General features: G+C 42.5%; 1 protein-coding gene across 6 annotated transcripts in view; it reads right to left on the bottom strand.

Moving 5' to 3' along the window:
- The window catches only part of tll1 (tolloid-like 1), a 57,721-nt gene that overhangs the window by 26,813 nt on the left and 11,720 nt on the right, over positions 1 to 19,188 (bottom strand). For 3 of the 6 annotated variants that reach the window (XM_084371896.1, XM_084371897.1, XM_084371895.1), the window contains 4 exons: positions 3,558 to 3,680; positions 3,277 to 3,357; positions 1,353 to 1,526; positions 1,135 to 1,252 (listed from right to left, as the gene is read on the bottom strand). In XM_084371896.1, the coding sequence (XP_084228022.1) occupies positions 1,135 to 1,252; positions 1,353 to 1,526; positions 3,277 to 3,357; positions 3,558 to 3,636 (452 nt within the window). In that variant the 5' untranslated portion in view covers positions 3,637 to 3,680. Of the gene's footprint in view, positions 1 to 1,134; positions 1,253 to 1,352; positions 1,527 to 3,276; positions 3,358 to 3,557; positions 3,681 to 18,534; positions 18,997 to 19,188 lie in introns of all 6 variants that reach the window. The other 3 variants (XM_084371892.1, XM_084371893.1, XM_084371894.1) reach the window with 2 other exon arrangements.

The following is a 19,188-nucleotide window of genomic DNA, read 5'->3' as shown; positions in this document are numbered from 1 at the left end:
CTACACACAGACACAGGGCTGGTCAGTGGCCACACACAGCGCACAAGATGAAGCGTACGCTTCGGCTGAATTCACAAAAATCTGGCAATAGGCCACATGATTGTTTCTGTGCTTTAGACTGCAACTGCTTTGACACAATCAGAAAACAGCGTTTTATTTTTCTGATTCACTGCTTTGTCCGCACCTTCGCTGCTAGCTCTCTTCTTTCATTCTGAAGTTCGCTGTTCTGTCTCTTTCCGTCTGCAAACTATGCCTCTAAGGTGTAATAATAATAAAAAAGCATCATCTTCAATTTCCAAGCTCATATATTCTAAGCTTACATTACGACATTTGTCACTCTTCATGCTTTCACTAACAGCGAACTGTGTGTGTGTGTGTGGAGGGGAGGGTATAAGCACTAAGAAAAAAATGCTGGATCTGCTCCTTTATCGAGATCTGCAATAAAAGTTAATGAGGTCTATTCTGGGCCGAGACCCATCCTACATCCAAGTGTCATGGAAACCTGTTCAATAGTTTTTGTGTAATCTTGCCTACAAACCAACCAACGAACCGCCACAGGCAAAAACACACACAAAAAAAACCCCTAACTTCTTAAATGTGAAGTGTCATCTTGAAAAGCAGTTGGTAGAAATCAATAAAGTAAAAACCTCAAAGCTTAATGATTAAAAGTTACATTAAATGTCGAAAAAAGCAGTTATTCCTCGAGTCCTATCATTTCAGTACTGGTATCATATACTGTTCATATTAAACTCCTTCAACCATCTGCACAGCAGCTTAGAAAGATAAACCTCAGCGTCCGGATTTCTAAAACCTTACAACTTACAACCGTGAGCGCAGTGCCACCACTGTACAAACACACTATGACCCCACCGTGCTGCCACTCAACAGAACAATGCACTTCTGCAGAGTATGAACAAAAAAACTGCACGAACATACAAAAAACTTAAACTTCGCAGCGTGATTGGTGGGATGGGGAAACAGGAGCAGGACAGGAAGGAAAGTGAAGCCATTGTTGAGTGACCGTATCGTCTCTCGCTGTGACAAGGTCAATACTGACCTCGAGGTACACACACACACACTCACACACACTCACACACACACTCACACATATGCAGAAAGAGTCACCAAACTCACCCGCAGGGCCTGTAGGTGAACACGATGTAGCTTTCCTCGTCTGTCTTCTCAATGAAAGTTACGCATGTCTGTTTCTCCCAGTGACGCATGGCCTGCTTAAACATGGCCCTCTGACTGCCTGAAACACACACATTTCACATCCTATGTTTACACAATCACACGTCGCTGTGTGTTTGACTGTTGAGCAGTGCGGGCAGCAGTCCAGTTGGGTTGCTTACCAGTAAAGTTTCCTCCGATGACGTAGGGAATGACTCCTCCAGGCCATATCCTCTCAGCTCGGGATGTGGCCGCTCGGGGTACACGGCTTTTCACCACTTTCCCAGTCTTCCCGCCTTTCCCAGTTTGGCTCTTGGGACTGGGAGCTCCCTTGCTGGAGTTCTTGGGAAGATAGTCTAACAGAGCAAGGTGAGAGAGAGACAACCATCTTGGTGTTATGTGTGTTCAAACAGAATAAATTACAGGTCTATTATTACGCATAACAGTTCATAAATGTGCTCTGAGATTATTGGATCACACTATTTCTTATTATATGTGACCTTTAAGAGTTTGTTCTCAGATCAGAGGGTAATAAAACTCAGACAGATATAGCTCTGCAATATACTGATTTATTAAACACTTAAATTAAGGTTTATAATGTAAACTGAATAAGCTGAGTGGTGCTAAAAAAAGGGTATGTGGAAAAGAAGGAAGGAAATCTTGAACAGTTAAAGGTCTATCAACACTTCTGAAAGCAACTTTATTATAAAACTGACACATTTCAGTCTGTAGCCTAAATCAGGGGAGGCTTCTGACTTACGACTGAATTAACGGGGCTCGATGTATCAATGTTTAGAAATTTTAAATGCATTAATCACTTTTTTATTGGCCATATGTGAGCGGATTGTAACGTGATGGAGAAAATGAGACGTTCCTCGTCTCTCTCGGCTGCCTATCCAGACCTGTGGATGATTTGTTTAAGTTGTTTAATGCTGCTGGACTGTGGATTTCTTTGTTAAAGACTCGGGTCGGATTTTCCACGAAAGTCCAAAGGATGTGACTTTACGCACGAGTGCCTCGTCTCAGAGCCTCTCACCATTCCACTAACAGAGAGCAGCTAACATTAGTTTATAAACTAAGGACATGCTTTCAGTACAACGCAAAACTTCCACAGAGCCCTTTTAAGCCTATCCCGTAGCAAATACAACATATTTAAATATGCTAGATCCAGATCTTTATTTTGATCCGCATCGACTTGTACTCACACTCAGATACCAGCCACCTAATTTTTTTAAAGAATATATTCCCTAATGTTTGAAAAAGCCCTATCTCCCAATATTAAAAAAAAAGTGAGAGGAAATTCTTGGATCTGTCCCTTTATCTGGATCCGTATCAGAAGTTATTGAGATCTATTCTGGGCTGAAACCCATTCCTCCATCGCGGTTTCGAGGAAATCAGTTTTTCATTAATCAACCAACCAACTAAAAAACGGACACGGGTGAAAACATAACCTCCTTGGCGGAGGTAATTACAGTCAAAACATTGAAATGGACAATCTCCATGAAATGAAGCTTCAAGAAATCAAGGACAAGTGGTTTGGAGGATTTGGGTCATATTCACATCATTGCAGAAAAACAAGGCTCTTGTGCTCTGCATGCCGTTGTGCTCTACACAGGATTCTTGCGGAGAATGGTTGGCTGTCTGGGAGGGTTAGTTTATTACTGCCAAATGTTGATTTGCAAATACGCAGTGTTTTTTACGATGACACAAAATGATTTCTGGCAAAGACCCGCAGACGACAATTTCGATATCATGGTTAGATCGCTAAAAGGTTCTGACAGCCTTGGCAACAAGCGTGGTAGCCACATTTTATGGGTAACATTTTCGCCCCACAAATACTTTCTCAGTCCGACAACAGAACAGCTTTCACCTCGTGCTTAATTCATTTCATCACGATATTGAAATCAACTTGTCGAGACTTGTTTGAGATTGTCAACTATTCCAAAGAACGTCTCAACCGGTTGCTTCCCAGAAGATCTAGGATGATATTGTGGCATCTCTGCATGAAGTTGAAGCACGTAGGACCGATGGTTTATTGGATAAAACATTTAAACTATGTCTTTGGCAACAGAAATTAGCGTGCGTAGTAAAGTTTAGAGTCCTTACCTAAGCCGAACCTACGTATTCTCTCCAGCAGTAGATATAAAGATCCCCTCTTCTTAGAAATGTCATGTTCCTCCAGACCACCTGACAACACACAAGAGCCAAAAATCAAGACACGAACAATGCACAATAAATGCTGATATCCTCAGGTGGCCCCCTCTACTTCCTTCCTATTGCAGCCGCTTTACTCTGCAGCCAATGGATGGATGGAGTTTCAGAGGAAACATGAGGGAGAGCAATACATGATGATTACTGAGTGAGAGTGAGATGTCCAGTCCACTTACCAGATGTGTGCCCCTGCCGGGAGTGTGTGTGCATGTGTGTGTGCTGCGTGAGGTCTATCGTCCTGTCAATCTGGAACATGCGCAGGTCCTCCTCGTCTAAAGCGATGTCGCCCCAGAATACAGCTGGAAGTGAAGAGAAAAACATCTGTTATGTTCATACATACTGTAGCAACAGTAATACTAACATTACCGACTGTTGGTCAGCAGTGTCACCAGAACAAGCTGTCGTTATGTGTAGACACTCTTTATCAATTTCAACTTCAAGTGCATCAGATCTCGGATTTTTTAAAAATCTGTTTCCCTGTCTAAGGTCTCAGGTCTGCGTTATCTCAAAAGTTAGTTTTTAATGGCTCCAACAGGAACCAAGAGAAGTCTTTTTCTGCTTCTGTTAACTCAAGAGAGATGCACTGTGCACTGAGAAAGAAGCTGTACCTGCTCCTCCCTCATTACTACGGCTGAGGTGTGTTTAAACAAGGCCTTTAAGCCCCAAATGATCCAGTGCAGCTCCAGTGCCAACAAATGAAACTGTAGTTGTACTATGGCAGATTATTGGTTAAAATGTGAGTGTAACTGCTTGAGTGCATCATTAAATCTAAGGACAATAACTGATTTCCTCATTAAAGCGTAAGTTCACCAAAAACCACAAAACACTTCTGGAGCTTCACAGAGTTTGGTCGGCCATGTCTCCCAAAGCCCAGAGGTACCGAATTGATTTGAAAAGACGTCATTTACACACTTTTTGATTAAAAAATATTCACTGTGACTGTTCGTCAAAGGTGTAAAAAAACATCTTCTCAATTCAATGTGGGATCTCTGGGCTTCCCAAGACTTTACGTCGGACGTGGATTACGTATGGAGTAATTTTATGTTTTGTTTCGTTTTGTTTTGTTGTTTTTTTTTAAGTTCTAATACAAGTCCCCATCTTCTTCACTTGTTTAGGAGAACTCTGTTTTACTGTGAAGCTCTTTTAAAGATGTTGGAAACAAGTACTGTGCATTCATTGACCACTTTTCATCAACAGGTTGATATTAAAACCAGTGGAGAAAATCGGATCCAGTAAATCGGATCAAGTCTTCTACAGAATGATGTCCTGTTATTTTTACTTTTCAAGGCTGTTCAGGCTTGGATTTATTTGCACTTAAGTTTGGTTCAAGTACAAACTGTTTGACCCGTTAAGACCTCCAGTGCAGAGCTCTGATTAAGTGAATACAATGTGTACTTTCACATCAGGCAGAACAATCCAGAGGTGAAGTCATCACATAAATTGAATCCTCTGGTTGTTGATTCTCTGACTTGTAGCAACATTGTAGTTTCGCTCCAAAAATACACCTCGTACTTCTCAGAAATATACATAAACTTGTGTCTAATATCAGTGCCCACAGAGCTGAGAGCAGCTTTTCCTCCCTCCCTCCTGTTCCTACTCTCTGGGTCTTTGTCTGACACACACACACACACACACACACACACACACACACACACAAACACACAGCCGCCCCCGGTGGTCTTACAGTGGTCTGATATCAGGCCATGTTTAAGCCTTTTGGCAAGTGACACTCCCACCACTGTCCCCTCCACGCTTCCCACCCTCCTTCACTCTCTGCCTACTCGGACCCCTCATCCTCACATCCTCCTTTCCTCCCTCTTTCCATAGGATGATCCAGCCAAAGAGTCTGGCGTTTTCCTGTCCACAACCATTAAAAGATGTGTCACCTGCCCGTGTGTACAGGACATTGAAACAGTTATTGTTCCCTTTAATAGTTCCTCGTCTTTACCGGCCATGAAGAGATTCCTTCTAATGTGACGCAAAAATGCATTTTTTAAGTTCAGCAAAGCCAATATGAGGCATCAGCAGTCTCTCACTCAGTCAAATCAAGCAGGTATTTCATTTGTTTTTATCCCTCCCCTGCAGCTCAGCAAGACAATGTTGTCTGTGGAAACACAGAAAGAATTTTGTACGAAAACATTTGCAACTTTGGAAGATTTCCTCTGGATTTGAGTAACTCACACTGCTGAAGACCCATTTCAAATTGAATGATTACAGAGACCAATAACTCATTCACTCAATGTGAACCTATTCTGGATGTGTAATATATGAATACCCTTTCCGTCGTTTGCACTGTGTACAAATAAACAGTAAGTGGAGACCAGCTAAACCCTTTGGTTTCCCTTTTTAAAGTCTGATAATAAAGTCGTTTTTAAAGAAACTTTTTACTTTGAAATGGGGGAAACCACATTCTGACAGTACGCCGTTATTAATCAATGATAGCCTACTCTGTTACCACAATTTAATCAGCAACCATCATCTTACTCAGAAGCTTCTCCTCCCCATTGCTGCCGCTTCACTCCTCATCCATTTGTTGACACTGAAACTCGTGATATGTACGTGGCTGTCGCTCACACGCCCCTCAGCATCACGTAAAGCACATCTCGGATCCCGTGTTCACCCACTTTCTTTATTTTCTGTCTCCCCCTCCTTACATATCTACAGTAAATCTCCCAGCCTCTAACAATGAACAGCTGAATGATAACCATCGCTAAATGATTAGCTGAGCGGAGTTACTGCCCTCCACAGGGATTCAAGACACTAATGCATTAACAATGGCATGGGAGAAGCTTGTCACTTAGCTAATCAGGATTGCCACTAAAGGAAATGGGGGGTCAGGGTGCCATTGTGCTTGACTCTGAGCTATTGTTGAAGTGAGGAGCAAACCACAATGACCACAGATGGTTTACAAATCATGATATCAGATACAGACCAAAAGTGCGGCTGCTGGATGGTGGTATATGATATGTTGGTGAGATAGATATGAGGATAATGTTCTGATCTAAAGGGTAGAGCTGAGATCATGCACCTATTATGTCGACAACACTGTGTAAGATTTACAAGTAACACTGGTTCACTATAATTTAAGACAGTGTTGTTCAATACTGGTCCTCCCTGCCCTGCATGTTTTAGATGTTTCCCTGCTCCAACACACCTGATCCAAATAAATGGGATGTGATCAGACTTTGGCACAGCTTGATGATGAACCGATCATTTGAATGAGGTCTCTGAAAGTGATTTAAGACAAGTTCAAGTATCAAAAGTTCATATTTCAAGAGCTGGAACCTTCTTGGACATGACCGATGTTTCATAAGCAAGTACACTAGCACACAGCTGGCACAGGTGCAGTTGTAACTGAGGTTGGATCAGGACAAAACAGTTATGATTTAGTGATAAGTAATGGAAGGCATTCATCACAATCAGTCATATCAGTCCTTGTCATCTATTATATATTTATATATTATTATTTGAAGTGTCACTACAGCCTTTTTGACACATATCTGTAGCTGGAAAAGTTATTTCTAAAGCAATGGCGTGCAGGGGAACACATTTTATAATGCTACGAACTTTGTAGCATTATAAAATGTGTTCCCCTTGTGTGTGTTTTTAAAGAGATTTTTAACAAACCCAATCTCTGGTTGAAAAGTACAGCAGACATATATAAACAAGTTTTATTTGATTCTGTGGTTGATGTCAGTGTAGCTTTGCCATATAAAGCTACAAAAATATCACGATTACACCAGCACTTGTGCCATGATGTGGTCTGAACAGGCGTTGGTACAAATGTTTTTTTTACACCAAAAGTGTCGCTACTGAGACTCTCCTCTAATGCAAACTCTCCCAAAGTGGTGTCATCACGAACCACCAAAACTATGGGTCCAAAAAAGTCCACTTACGCCAAAAAGAAACCCACATTACACCAGTAAAAGGTCATTATCTGCGTGAGTTCTCACATAAACATTAACCGTATTGCATTGCAGCTGCGTCAGAGATGATATTCCCCTGGCTTTTGTTTCTATTTGTGGGACGGTGTGTTTGTGACATTACACACCTTGTAGTTTGGGATATTTCAGGACAACAAGAGAAACTACAAGGACTAAAAGTTTCCCAGTGAAAAGGAGCTGACACAAGCAGAGACACAAAGCGAGAAGAGGAGGGAGAGTACAGTGATAGTAAGTTTGGCCCATTGATTGTTGGGGTCTTGTTAATCCATAGAGATACCATAAATAGCCCAAAGTCAAGCCTGTGGGTGAGGAGGGGTGAGGACAGTGAGGCAGGGAGATGCAGGAGGAAAAGTATTGATCCAAAAACCCCAGGACGTCCCGGGAGACCTACATCATGCTGACCAGGGCCTTACTGTTCGCCCTTCAGCAGGGGCACTGCAGCAAACACACACACACATCAGCACACAGAGACACACACACACAAGAATAATGCACCAAACACCAACTGAGAGGAAGACTTCCCTCACAGCATGATGGCTGTTTGGAGTGTGAACACGCTGGTTTGTGTTGTAGTGACCAACGTTTTAGGCAGACAGGACTACTCTGAGAAAGTTAAAGCTCGTCGTCATGCAACAATGTGTCCTGAAACATAACGCACACCTGAACAATGCAACAAAAGTGATTACTTAGCTGTTACTTGGTGCCTATGAAGGATCACATTAACCTGATCGTAAACAATTTCAGTGCTTGATTATAATCTGGTAATAAACTGATAAAACACAGAAACAATTAATAAATTAAATAATAAACATTTGCATTCATAGATGCAAATTAACTGTAAAATAACGAAAACATTAATTATGTTTTTAATTAATGAATACCTTTTAAACACGAGATAGCATTTTTTGAAAAGCTTTTGTTAGAGTTACTCATTAGATTTTAGATTTATTGAAGTGACATTTGTATCATGAAGTAAGTTGTTGAATGCTGCTGGACTGTGGATTTCTTTGTAAAGTACTCGCGCCGAATTTTCCACGACATCCAAAGGATGTGCCTCATCTCTCGCCTAATCCTGATTATATCATATTATATTTATATTATATCTAAATAGACAATTTTAATTGACAATCTGAACGGCAGCATTTGTCCTTCCCTCAATACCACCATTGTGGTGCCTTTGAGCAAGGCTCTAAACCCAAATTGCTCCAGTAATGCTGCTCAGTGCAGATCAGACTGTGATTGTACGCTGCTGAAATGTGCTGTGGCGCAGCTGGTGCGACCAAGAGCATTGTCTAGAGCGGCCGCGATCGGCTCCAGTGACCTGTAACGCAACAACAGACGTGTCCGATGGGATCTTATGAGAATGTGATCAGAGCTTTCCTGAAAAAGACATCATTGCTGTCAGTGAAACTCCCCTAAATAAGTAAACTGATGCTTTGGTTTTCTCTCTCTCTACAATGTTTCTCCAAAATGTGACTCCATCGCTCAAAATATTTGGTCCTTTACTGAAAGAAATGCACTGATTCAATGAGTGTTGCTGTGACTGAATTTGAAATTTGGAAATACATGAGTGGACAGAAACATGAGTTTATGTTCAGGTGTTTAACATTCAGTAATGTTAAAAATTGATATAGGACATTATTTAATATCAATACTATTCTGGACTTCTTCTTATTTCTTACAATAAGAAATTCAGGTGGTCCTTTGACATTTTACACACTACAGTACAATACAGCGGAGAATTATGCACTGCTGAGTTATGTGCTCATGCTGTACTCACTGGGGTGTATCTAACACAAAAACACACACACACACTCACTCACTAAGCTCCTCATTAAGCAAATATAAGGTCACACTGTAGGTGGGCTAAGATATGTGTGTGTGTGTGTGTGTGTGTGCATGTGTATGAACATGTGCACGTGTATGGGCCCTTTCACTTGCATGATATTATTATACTGTACGTAACTGCGACTGTGAACGTGCTGTAATATTAAAAAAAGGATTATCTCGCCCCCGTTTGAGGATTTTCTCCAAAAGTAATCATTGTGCAAGCTGCTTGATCCACATTAACCCTTCGTGAGCAACAACAGGTGCTGCAGTTCGTAAGTCGTGATACACAGCGCAGCGCTGCCAGAAACCTGTCGCCAGGTGAACCACTGTTTTCCAATGGTGTAGTGCGCCTGACATGCGCTTGTCTCTTGCACTTTGGCTGTAGCGTCGAGTCTCCGTGTGTTTGACTTCATTGTTTTGCAGCGCACAACTGTCAGAAAAACATGCACAACACTAATAAAAGGAACTGATCAGCTCTGAGGCATCTGATTTTGATGTACTGGGCAATTTGAAACTGGTTCTCAAAGGTTCCCGTTCTCAATTCCCATCCTTAGGCATTTTCAAGCAGTCTGACACAGTTTTGTCAGAATATGGCCAAATACATCTCACTGCTACTGTTGCAATCCACAGCATAACCCTGTCAAACAGAGCTGAAACAAGGTGATGAGTAATCGATTTGTACTTCTAAGCTGTTTATTATAGTAACTCATAAGTAACTTATACCTTTGGGTGTTGACAAATGGGTTGGGTTGGGTTGGACAAATAAAGACATCTACAAACTTCAGTTTGGACTGAAAAAAAAGGGGTTTCTCCTCAGTTGTCAGATCCACTCTCCCAACCCTCTGCACATATAGGGTACATTACTTTCTGCATCTGCACTGAATGTTGGTATTAGATGTAAATCGCAAAAAACGTTGACAGTATTCCTCGGCAGAAGTTTCTCTGGATGTTTTGATACTTGAAACCAAGCTAACCACAGCCTTCATTGTCCATCACTTTCAGAAGCACTTTAAACTGAGACTACTGCTTTAAGATGGGATAAAAATGAACCGCTTGGTTGTGTAAGGTGCTGTCAGGAGATGCTGGAGACGGTAATGTCATCGGTCAGAAATGTGATTTTAGAGAAAAAATGTAGAAGCTCAGTCCAAGTTCAAAAAGTTCACACCTCCACCCTCCTGCAAGAATGTGTTTAAGAGAGAGACACAGGCCAAGAGAGAGGACGGGTTACTCTCAACTTCTGTGGCATAAGATGAAGTAATTGTGTGTTTGTGTTTGTGTGATCATGTGGGAATAAAGAAGAAGAAAATTATAAGATGGATAAGAGATAAGATGGATCAGCTAAGCTGCAATTTTTACCACACCTGGTTTAAACACAGTCCTTGACAGAGACTGAAGACCCAATTGCACACCTCTACACTGACACATCACTGTGTTCTCCTCCGGCACAGTGTGTGTGTGTGTGTGTGTGTGTGTGCGTGTGTGTGTGTGTTTCTACAGATAAGGATAGGCAAGTTTCTTCATGCATGAACGCAGCTAAAAACAGATGGCAGAGCAGTGAGGCAAACAACTGGACACCTGAAATGACCGAGAAATCAAGCCCAGGCCGATCATAAACAAATCCAATAACATAGAAGTACTGTCAGTCAGCCATCAGTTCCCAAGGCGAACTATTTATCTTTTTGTTTTTGAAACATAAATCACCAGGCATAAGCATGTGTTTGTGCTGTTGTGCAATCTCTACAACCTGACAAGAGACCGAAAACAAGCACCAGCTGTGGATAGCGCAACAAATATCATGCTACGGCAAAATTACAGAGTAAAGGTAATAAAAAGGTTATTTAAAATCAAAAGGTTCACAAGCTGCTCTGCAAAATCAGTCCCTGTGTTTGTCACTCTGATGTAGAATTTAAAATGTAGATAATTATAATATTTAAGGCAAAGTAAAAGTAAAATCTGCAACCTCAAAAGAGTGCGCGTTTTTAAAAAAAACACTCCACCACATAAACTGAAGGGAATAACAGGCAAAGAAATGTTCAGTGTGAGACAAAAATAACATGATATCATATGACACACACACAGAGCGAGAGAGAGCTGGTGTAACCTCTTAATCACATTACTGTGATACTGAGATTCCTCTCCAGCAGGTCATGGGTTTGGCCAGACATTGTGACGGGACGCGATCATGGCTCGATTTAACCATCAGGGTGCCCTGCGTGTGCACCCAGGGGCCCGGCAATGAACCGAGATCAAATAAAGATTTTTTTTTTGCGAGGATGGCGACCAGTCGTGTTCTGAATGTGCGACCGCATAACTGCGCTGATTAGAAAAACACTTCTTTGAGGTTTGATGTAAAATCAGTGTAATTACTAGGAATAATGAGTTTCATAGACAGATTACAGTGAATAGATGAGGTTTAGACATGACATCTTACACAGCTGGCTGATAGTCAAGCTGTTTCAAACAGTCTGAAAGCAGCTGTAATCAATATTGTGTTAATAACAATCTATTGTGTATGTAGTGATGAATCTACAGAGAATTATCTTCTCATTCTGCAGCTCCGCATACTTTTACAGACCTTTAAAGTTTAGCTTATGGTGCCTGTGGAAATCCTCCCAAATGCTTGATTATAACAGAATCTGAGTATGTCAAAAGAAAAAACTGGCAGTTTACCATTACTCGTATGCATTTTTATAAACTGTAATGACTTGCAATACTATGGCCAGCGGTATAACATAATGGGACTAATGTTGCTCAAATTAATTAGATAATAATGTGGGGATGTCTGTTTGAAGCAGCCGAAAAAAAACCCATTGTTTGTCGGCCATCGACTGTACATCCGTGAAGGTTCTTGAGATAAATTAAGGCAAGACTGGTTGTCCTTGACTTAGTGATCCCTCCCTTCCTGAGGTTTCTTCCATCTTTTTTCACCCTGTTTTTGTCTCAATATGGCAAGTTTTTCGTCCTTCACTGGACAGATTGTGAAGCCCACTGAGGCAATGTGATTGTGATTTTGGACTATATGAATAAAATTGTTTTGATTTGATTAACATTTGTAGATAACTGTACATGCTAAAGTTGTCAAACGTATTGATACTTTGACACTTTTTTGGATACCACATGCTTAAAACAATATAATAACACTGACAGTACAGACGGTATAAAAAAAAAACTTTTTGGTATCAAAAGCGGAACCAAATATCTTTACATATATTACTAGTATTGCAGGGAAGTTCAAAATTATTGTGACAACCTGTTTTTGCGCTTTTTCACGCTAAACACGGCAAGATTTGTTAGGACCTAAAATATCAACCTACGTAGGCGCCTAGCTAAGAGTGCTCAGCTGTGCGTCATACATCACGGGGACGCTGCATCTGTGAGCACAGCTGGGTTCCCACAATACTGGGGGAAAGCTGGAAAAAGAGTTTGACTGTAAGGCGAAGGTTTCCTCAGTCAATAACGGGTGTAAGCGAATGATTTTTGCTTCTATAAATACCATCAGGAAAAGCTAGGTGACATAAAAGCAGCCAGAGATTTAATAATTGAGCAATGCGTGGCAGGTGGGCGGAGTGACGGCGGTGCTGACTCATGGCTTCTGCAGCTCCGGAACAATGATGCTCCAAAACAAACAGTCGGCTCTCAGCGCGGCCGCAGAGTTTGTGCTGAGGCGGGAATCCTGAGGAAGACTTCGGAAGCTCAGTGGCAGGAGCACTCTGCTCGGGAAAATCCTGTTTAATATAATATGAGTGAGACCGCTCGTCCTCTCGCTCACACATACCCACACAACGCAGCCACAGTGTCAAACACACACGCATACACACATTGCTCCAGTTTCCTTCCTACTGAGGAATGGGGGAAGGGGTGAACAGTAGCTGCAGCTCACTGTCACGACATGGTGGGCTAAACTCTCTGAATGAAAAACTCAAAAGCACACACACGGTCCACACGGGCACAGGCACACACACACGTTCAGCTGTTTAAGACACACCTGGTTCACCAATAAATACAAAAGTGTTCGTTAAACAGCTGTACGAACAGCTGCGTTCACTGAAATGCCGCCTGACTCCAGAAATACTGGCTGTTATCACGAACCTTTCCTAAATGCTTTTTTTGTGTTAAAACCAGCAAAAAACGACACAGATTACAGTCCCCGTAGCGTTATCTCAAACTACTTTACATTTTAAACCATTAAGAGAAACGAAACTGACTTTTGTTTTCCTTCACAGGAAGTCACAGGAAGAACTGGAGTTCCTGGTAAGTTGTTAAGCCGCACAAACACACATTAACTAGAGGTTTCTACGGTTCTGCTGGTTGCTACAGACAGAGAGAGAGATGATGGACCTGGCTCTTCTCAACTCTCGGGTCTGTCTGTCGGCAGAGTATGTCTAATACCTGAGGAGCTACAAGTGTAATCAGCTCTGATCATTAGTGCACCATGATCATTACAGGAGAAAAGTTAAGAGACTATAAACTGCGACAAGCAGGGAAAGTTAAATGTACTATTTGGATTGATGTGTCGGTGTTCAGTCTTAATTTGGATCCGTTCAGCAAAAGGATTTTGGTCCTGGAGTCCTATTTGGATCAGGTCTAAGAAAACTAAGAAAAAGTTGAAATTATACATGTAATTTCTGAAGCTTTGAGTTGATAATGATGACTAACACAACAATTGTTTTGTCTACTTGACAGTTTTTACTGAGTTGAATTTTATACTTATATCAAATGTCCTGTCCTGTTGTTAAGCCATGTTTTATGTGTTAGTCGAGTCAGTTTAAAGTAAACTTTATTGCACTTCACTGGTAAATCGTAGTGTGGTAGAGTATTTGTGACATTCGCAAATATTGTATCGATACATTATTGCATCGTGATGAAACCTGTGATTTACACCCCTAGAATCATGAAGACCTACAACACAGTCGCACGCACTTCACAAAAAATCGGCGCATGTATTGCGAGCTTGCCAACAGCTACAGCTAATGTCCTCACAGTCGGTGGAGGATGTTTGCAGTGAAAAAGCACAGACTGTTAAAACTACCAATAATCCCCTCGAATCCAGTCTTTTAATCCTTTGAATTTGCTTTCACAGTTCGTACAAACCTAAGACGGTGAACCAAAATGACGGTGATTTTGACACGTAATTAAAATGTTCCTTTGCTTTTAATAGAGCAGGCGCTTCGAGTGGAGCGCCCCCAGTCTCTATAAAAGGTCGAGGCGACTCCAATAAAAGCACAGCAACCGGACTGAGGAAGATAAGGTAAACATTTCATCCAACTCTGTGAGCTGCTAGAAACAAATTAATTGCAAAAAGTTGCCTTCATCCATACACCTACAAAAATAAGACAACAGTGACATCATGTATAACCATCAGCACTGTATCTCTACCCAGCCAGCTTTTATCTGAACATCAGAATGAGCTTCAGCCAACATGAAACCACTTCATGCAGGCAGCAGGGTGGAGATCGTCCCTCAAGTGGAAGGTCCTGGTTCAAGCTCCCCATGGAAACTGTGATGTAACTATTGTTACTTAAGTGCTCGTGAAGTCAACACTATCACTATCAACTTATTATCTACCTGACAGAGTAGAAAGAGCTTCTCGCTCCAGGATCTGGAGAAATATTACTGCAGTTAAGCTGCATCACTGCTGTTTCTTCTGGATGGACAGGCTCAGCTCGTGCACGATGAACAGAATAAAAACAACTATTGCGTTGTTAAACTCTTCTTTTTTAATTGAAATAGAGCTCTTGCACTGTAACATCCGAGTTCAGGGATGTACACTCAAGAAAAAAATGTACATTATGTATCGTACTATACACACTCCTATGATAATCAACTATTGTATTCGAAGACGAGAACCGGCGGTTGGTCTCTCGGGTCGCTCCTGAAGGAATGACCCACAGCTTCGTTCGGACGTCTTGGTTTGTTTAGCTTTCGCTCCGTTTTTTCGAGCATTTTATGAGAACAGTGATTTGGAAGGAAGCATGAATGACTCTTGAGTGAGCGTAGGGAGCTCGTGCACGTCCGTGTGAGTGTGTGAGCGCGTTTGTGTGTGTGTGTGTGTGTGTGTGTGCGTGCGCGCGCGTGTGTCATCTCCAGCTGAGTAGCAGGATGCAGACAACCAGGAAGAGATAAGCGCGGGTGAATGGAGGGAGCTCTGCGTGTGTGTGTGCGTCTGTGTGCATGTGTGTGTTCACGTAGGGAAATCAGTTCACAAAGGCCTGGAAGTGTGTGTTCTCCTGTCTACCAGCGCGGGACTCGGAGGAGATAAGCAGACAGCCAAATATTCCCCTTGTGTTTTCCCAGCAAAAACAGGAGGCGGAATACCAACCACTCAGACCGATGCCACAGGGTCAGGCCTGGAATGAGCCACACGTTGAGCGTAAAAAACAAACCCAGCGTAATGGGGTTGCGTTATCTCTGCGTTAAAAGGGCTTCAGAGATGGCATGAAGGCATAGGAGTTTATGTACAGGTGCAAACAGATGTAGATTTGATCTGGGCTGTGTGAATTACCATGAAGACATACTGCATACGCTTGATTTGGAGCGTTGCAACTTAAGTAAAACATTCAAAGCTTTCCTGAGGCGTATGACTTATTATTTATTGCTCTCTCCACTATAACTATCTAGAAAAGGCAAACAGTGCCTTCAAATAAAACAAAAAATGAAAATATTTGGTAAACCTGGCACACATGATTTTACTGAATAATTATTTATGGCGTGCTTCTGAAAACGGGATACTCGTGTGTGAAATCTACACGTGTCAGCGTGAATACCTTCTTTATGTGCACTGATATTTGTCGCAAATAAAAACACTGCCTGCATTTTCTCACCCAGTTATTTTAACCTACAAGAGTCGCTCAGTTACTCAAACATATGTAGACTGACTGTCTCCCTGTAACCTGCCGGGCTGCCATCCAAATACACACACACACACACACACACACACACACACGGTAAAGGTCTCAGCATAACTAAAAACCACAGAGTCATGGGATTGCAGTATCAACATAAAATCACCCACACAGGGATCAGTGTAACATGCACATGAAAAAAACACACACAGACACACACACTGGGCTGTGTCCAGGGTTGTCAGGTTTGTGTATTTGGTATGTGAGGAATGTGTGTCGGTCAGCATGTGGACACTCAGCGCGCTGGGTGGAGTCCTTATCAGTCCAATGTGTCATCACAACATTAAGGCTGCAGAGTGCCATTTAAATACATGTGAACACAGATTCATAAACACGCAGCCAGACAGGCGCAAACAAAAGGGAACCTATGAGGAAGATGCTGACTGGTCTATGAACGTCTCTCTGGTCGGGCTGTCATGTCGATGTTTGATACCACGGGGAAGATACTTATTAAAAGACAAATATAACGAAAAATGAGAATCAAAATCGTTTCAAAACATCCAGAATCAATATCAGGGGTTGACCGATACTGATTATTAGAAATCAAGAAGACTGAAAACTGATATTTGGGACCGATATTCGTTTGCAGTAAAAATGAAACACTTTGTGTCGAAATTTCCAACAACCAGTGATTAAATAAACCTGAGTGCAATTTACTCAAGCGCTGTTCTTAAGTACAATTTTGAGGTACTTTACTTGAGTCTTTCCATTTTCTGCTACATTAAACTTCCTCCCCACTACATTTATTTGATAAATTTAGTTGCTAGTTACTTGGCAGATTCAGTGTTTACGGGCTATTAATTGTGACGTGTTATCAGACATTGTTGTGGGCGGGACATTATGTGAGAGATTTTATCAGCAATCTGACAGAAAAATCACAGATACCGAAAATGGGAAAATACTGAATATCAGCGTTGCTAATCGGCCCACCCCGAATCAATATGTATCAATACTTCGATATATTTGACAACACTGCTCTCTGGGTACTTTGCACAAACAGCAGGCCGACAGAAGAGGAGAGCAGAGTTTCAGATTCCTCCACCTGCTCTGCAGGAATGATGCTAAAACTGAAGGAGGGTTAACATGCAACAATAATCCTCACTGATCATTGAGCTTTGCTACACAGTCTGGACAGACTGTCTGTTTTTGTGTTCTTAAGTCAAAGTTACGAGAAGGATATTGGGAAAATATCTAAAATTCTGAAACTCAGGTATCATGTTGGTACCAGAATAAAAAAAATGTTCACATTATAAGTACTGGATACCAACACATACATACAATATGTGGTAAAAGAAAGGAGGATACAAGGACTGCATAAAATCTCAAGTGAATCTCCAGGCGTTGTGTCTTGTGAGACATGAGTTCATTTGGGTGGAGCACACGAAGCCACCACAGGACACACAGAAGCACCTATATAAGACCGGTAAAATACTGAGAGAAAAAAATATTTTTAATGTGTAAACCTCACCTTAAAATGAGTGACAACGACTTGTTGACACTATCAAGACATTAATTCATGATTATTTCTTATAAATGTTCCTTCTTTCTAGTTATTCACACGTTTATTGTTTGTCTTGTGAAACCGAATGTGGTTAGACTGTCGTACAGCAGCAGCTCCCAGCCTCCAAGTGTCTGACAACATTTTTATCACTGTGTGTGTGTGTGTGTGAGAGCGTGTGTGTGTGAGAGCGATGGAGAGAGAGAGTGTGTGAGCTTGTGTGTGTATTCCTGAGAGAGAGAGAGGGAGAGAGAGAGAGTGTGTGTGTGTGTGTGTGTGTGTGTGTGTGTGTGTGTGTGTGTGTGTGTAAGAGAGAGAGTGACAGAGGGAGAGTGTGCCTGTGTTTGATGTGTGTGTGTGTGTGTGTGTGTGTGTGTGTGTGTGTGTGTGTGTGTGTGTGTGTGTGTGTGTGTGTGCGTGCGTGAGAGAGAGAGAGAGAGAGAGGGAGAGAGGGAGTGCATCAGCGCTTGTTTTGGTACAGTTGACTCCAGCTGTTTCTCATCTTCCTTGATGGTTGATTTAACATCTGGACTCACAAACGTGCAAACACACAAACTTACGTGCGCACGCACAGCCTCTCTGCATGCGCACAAACACTTCGGCCAAAAATTCTGCCTACAGGTGATGCGCACGCACGGACGACTGTGCGCGCGTGCATCCCGGGAGGGCACTGGCTTAGCGGGACCGTCACCGGTATGCACGTGGCATCCGACCGCGGGATCACCACCGAGTCTGACTTATCGGTTATGAAGGGTGGGGAAAAGAGGGGCATCTGGACACACACATGCATGCGTGCACACACACACACACACACACACACACACGCTGTCATCTCTCATACACACATACACGTGCCACCTCAGAGCCAGCAGCGCGCTCGAGGGGAGGATCACCGTGACCAGGCGCGCAAAAATACCTATTTTACTCGCGCTATTTAAAAATGATTTAAAACTAAGAAAAGAGACAAAACAAGACTCACCAGCTTTGCAGGGGTCTTTGTAGTCAATGGTCTCCGCTCTCTCCTCTTCATAATAATCATAATCTGGCTCATCGTAGTCGAAACAGTTACAAATAGTCACTTTGCCCCAGAAAGTCAAGCCGGCAAGCACCAGCGTGATCCAGCGCATCTTAGCGGCCAGTGCCGGGGGCACTCGGTCCATCTGAAGACTGAAATAAACGAATAAAGGCCTCTCTGCCGTCAGGTGATGGTCAATCCACTCTCCAAAGAAAGCATCGGCGGCAGGAATCTAACGGGTCATTGTGAGGATCGCTCTCCTCTCTTGACAGTCTCGCCGCGGGACCGCTGTAAGTTACTCTGCCCGGCTCTCCTCCATGCTGGAAGTACGCTGAGGTGCGTGTCTGTCCGTCCGTCTGTCCCGGTGTGTGTCAGTCAGCAAAGTGTCCGCTGAGGAGCTCCGCTGTGGCTTCGCAGGTGAGGCTGCTGTGGGATAAAAACAAGAGAAGAGGGGGGAGGAGGGGAGGGGAAGGGAGGGGAGGGGGGGGGATCAGGACTGGATGATCTCTGAGCGCAAAGACGCACGGCGGTGTGTCTGCTGCCGCTGCTGCTGCTGCTGCTGCTGCTCACACAAGAAACATCCGCCTCGCATATTTCCAGCCAGTAATGTTGTCTCAC

Source organism: Pagrus pagrus (genome assembly GCF_965226575.1).
Source record: "Pagrus pagrus genome assembly, chromosome: 2".
Taxonomy (NCBI): Eukaryota; Metazoa; Chordata; class Actinopteri; order Spariformes; family Sparidae; genus Pagrus; species Pagrus pagrus.
The sequence above is the reverse complement of the archived record's forward strand: the minus strand, read 5'-3'. Positions and strand labels throughout refer to the sequence as shown.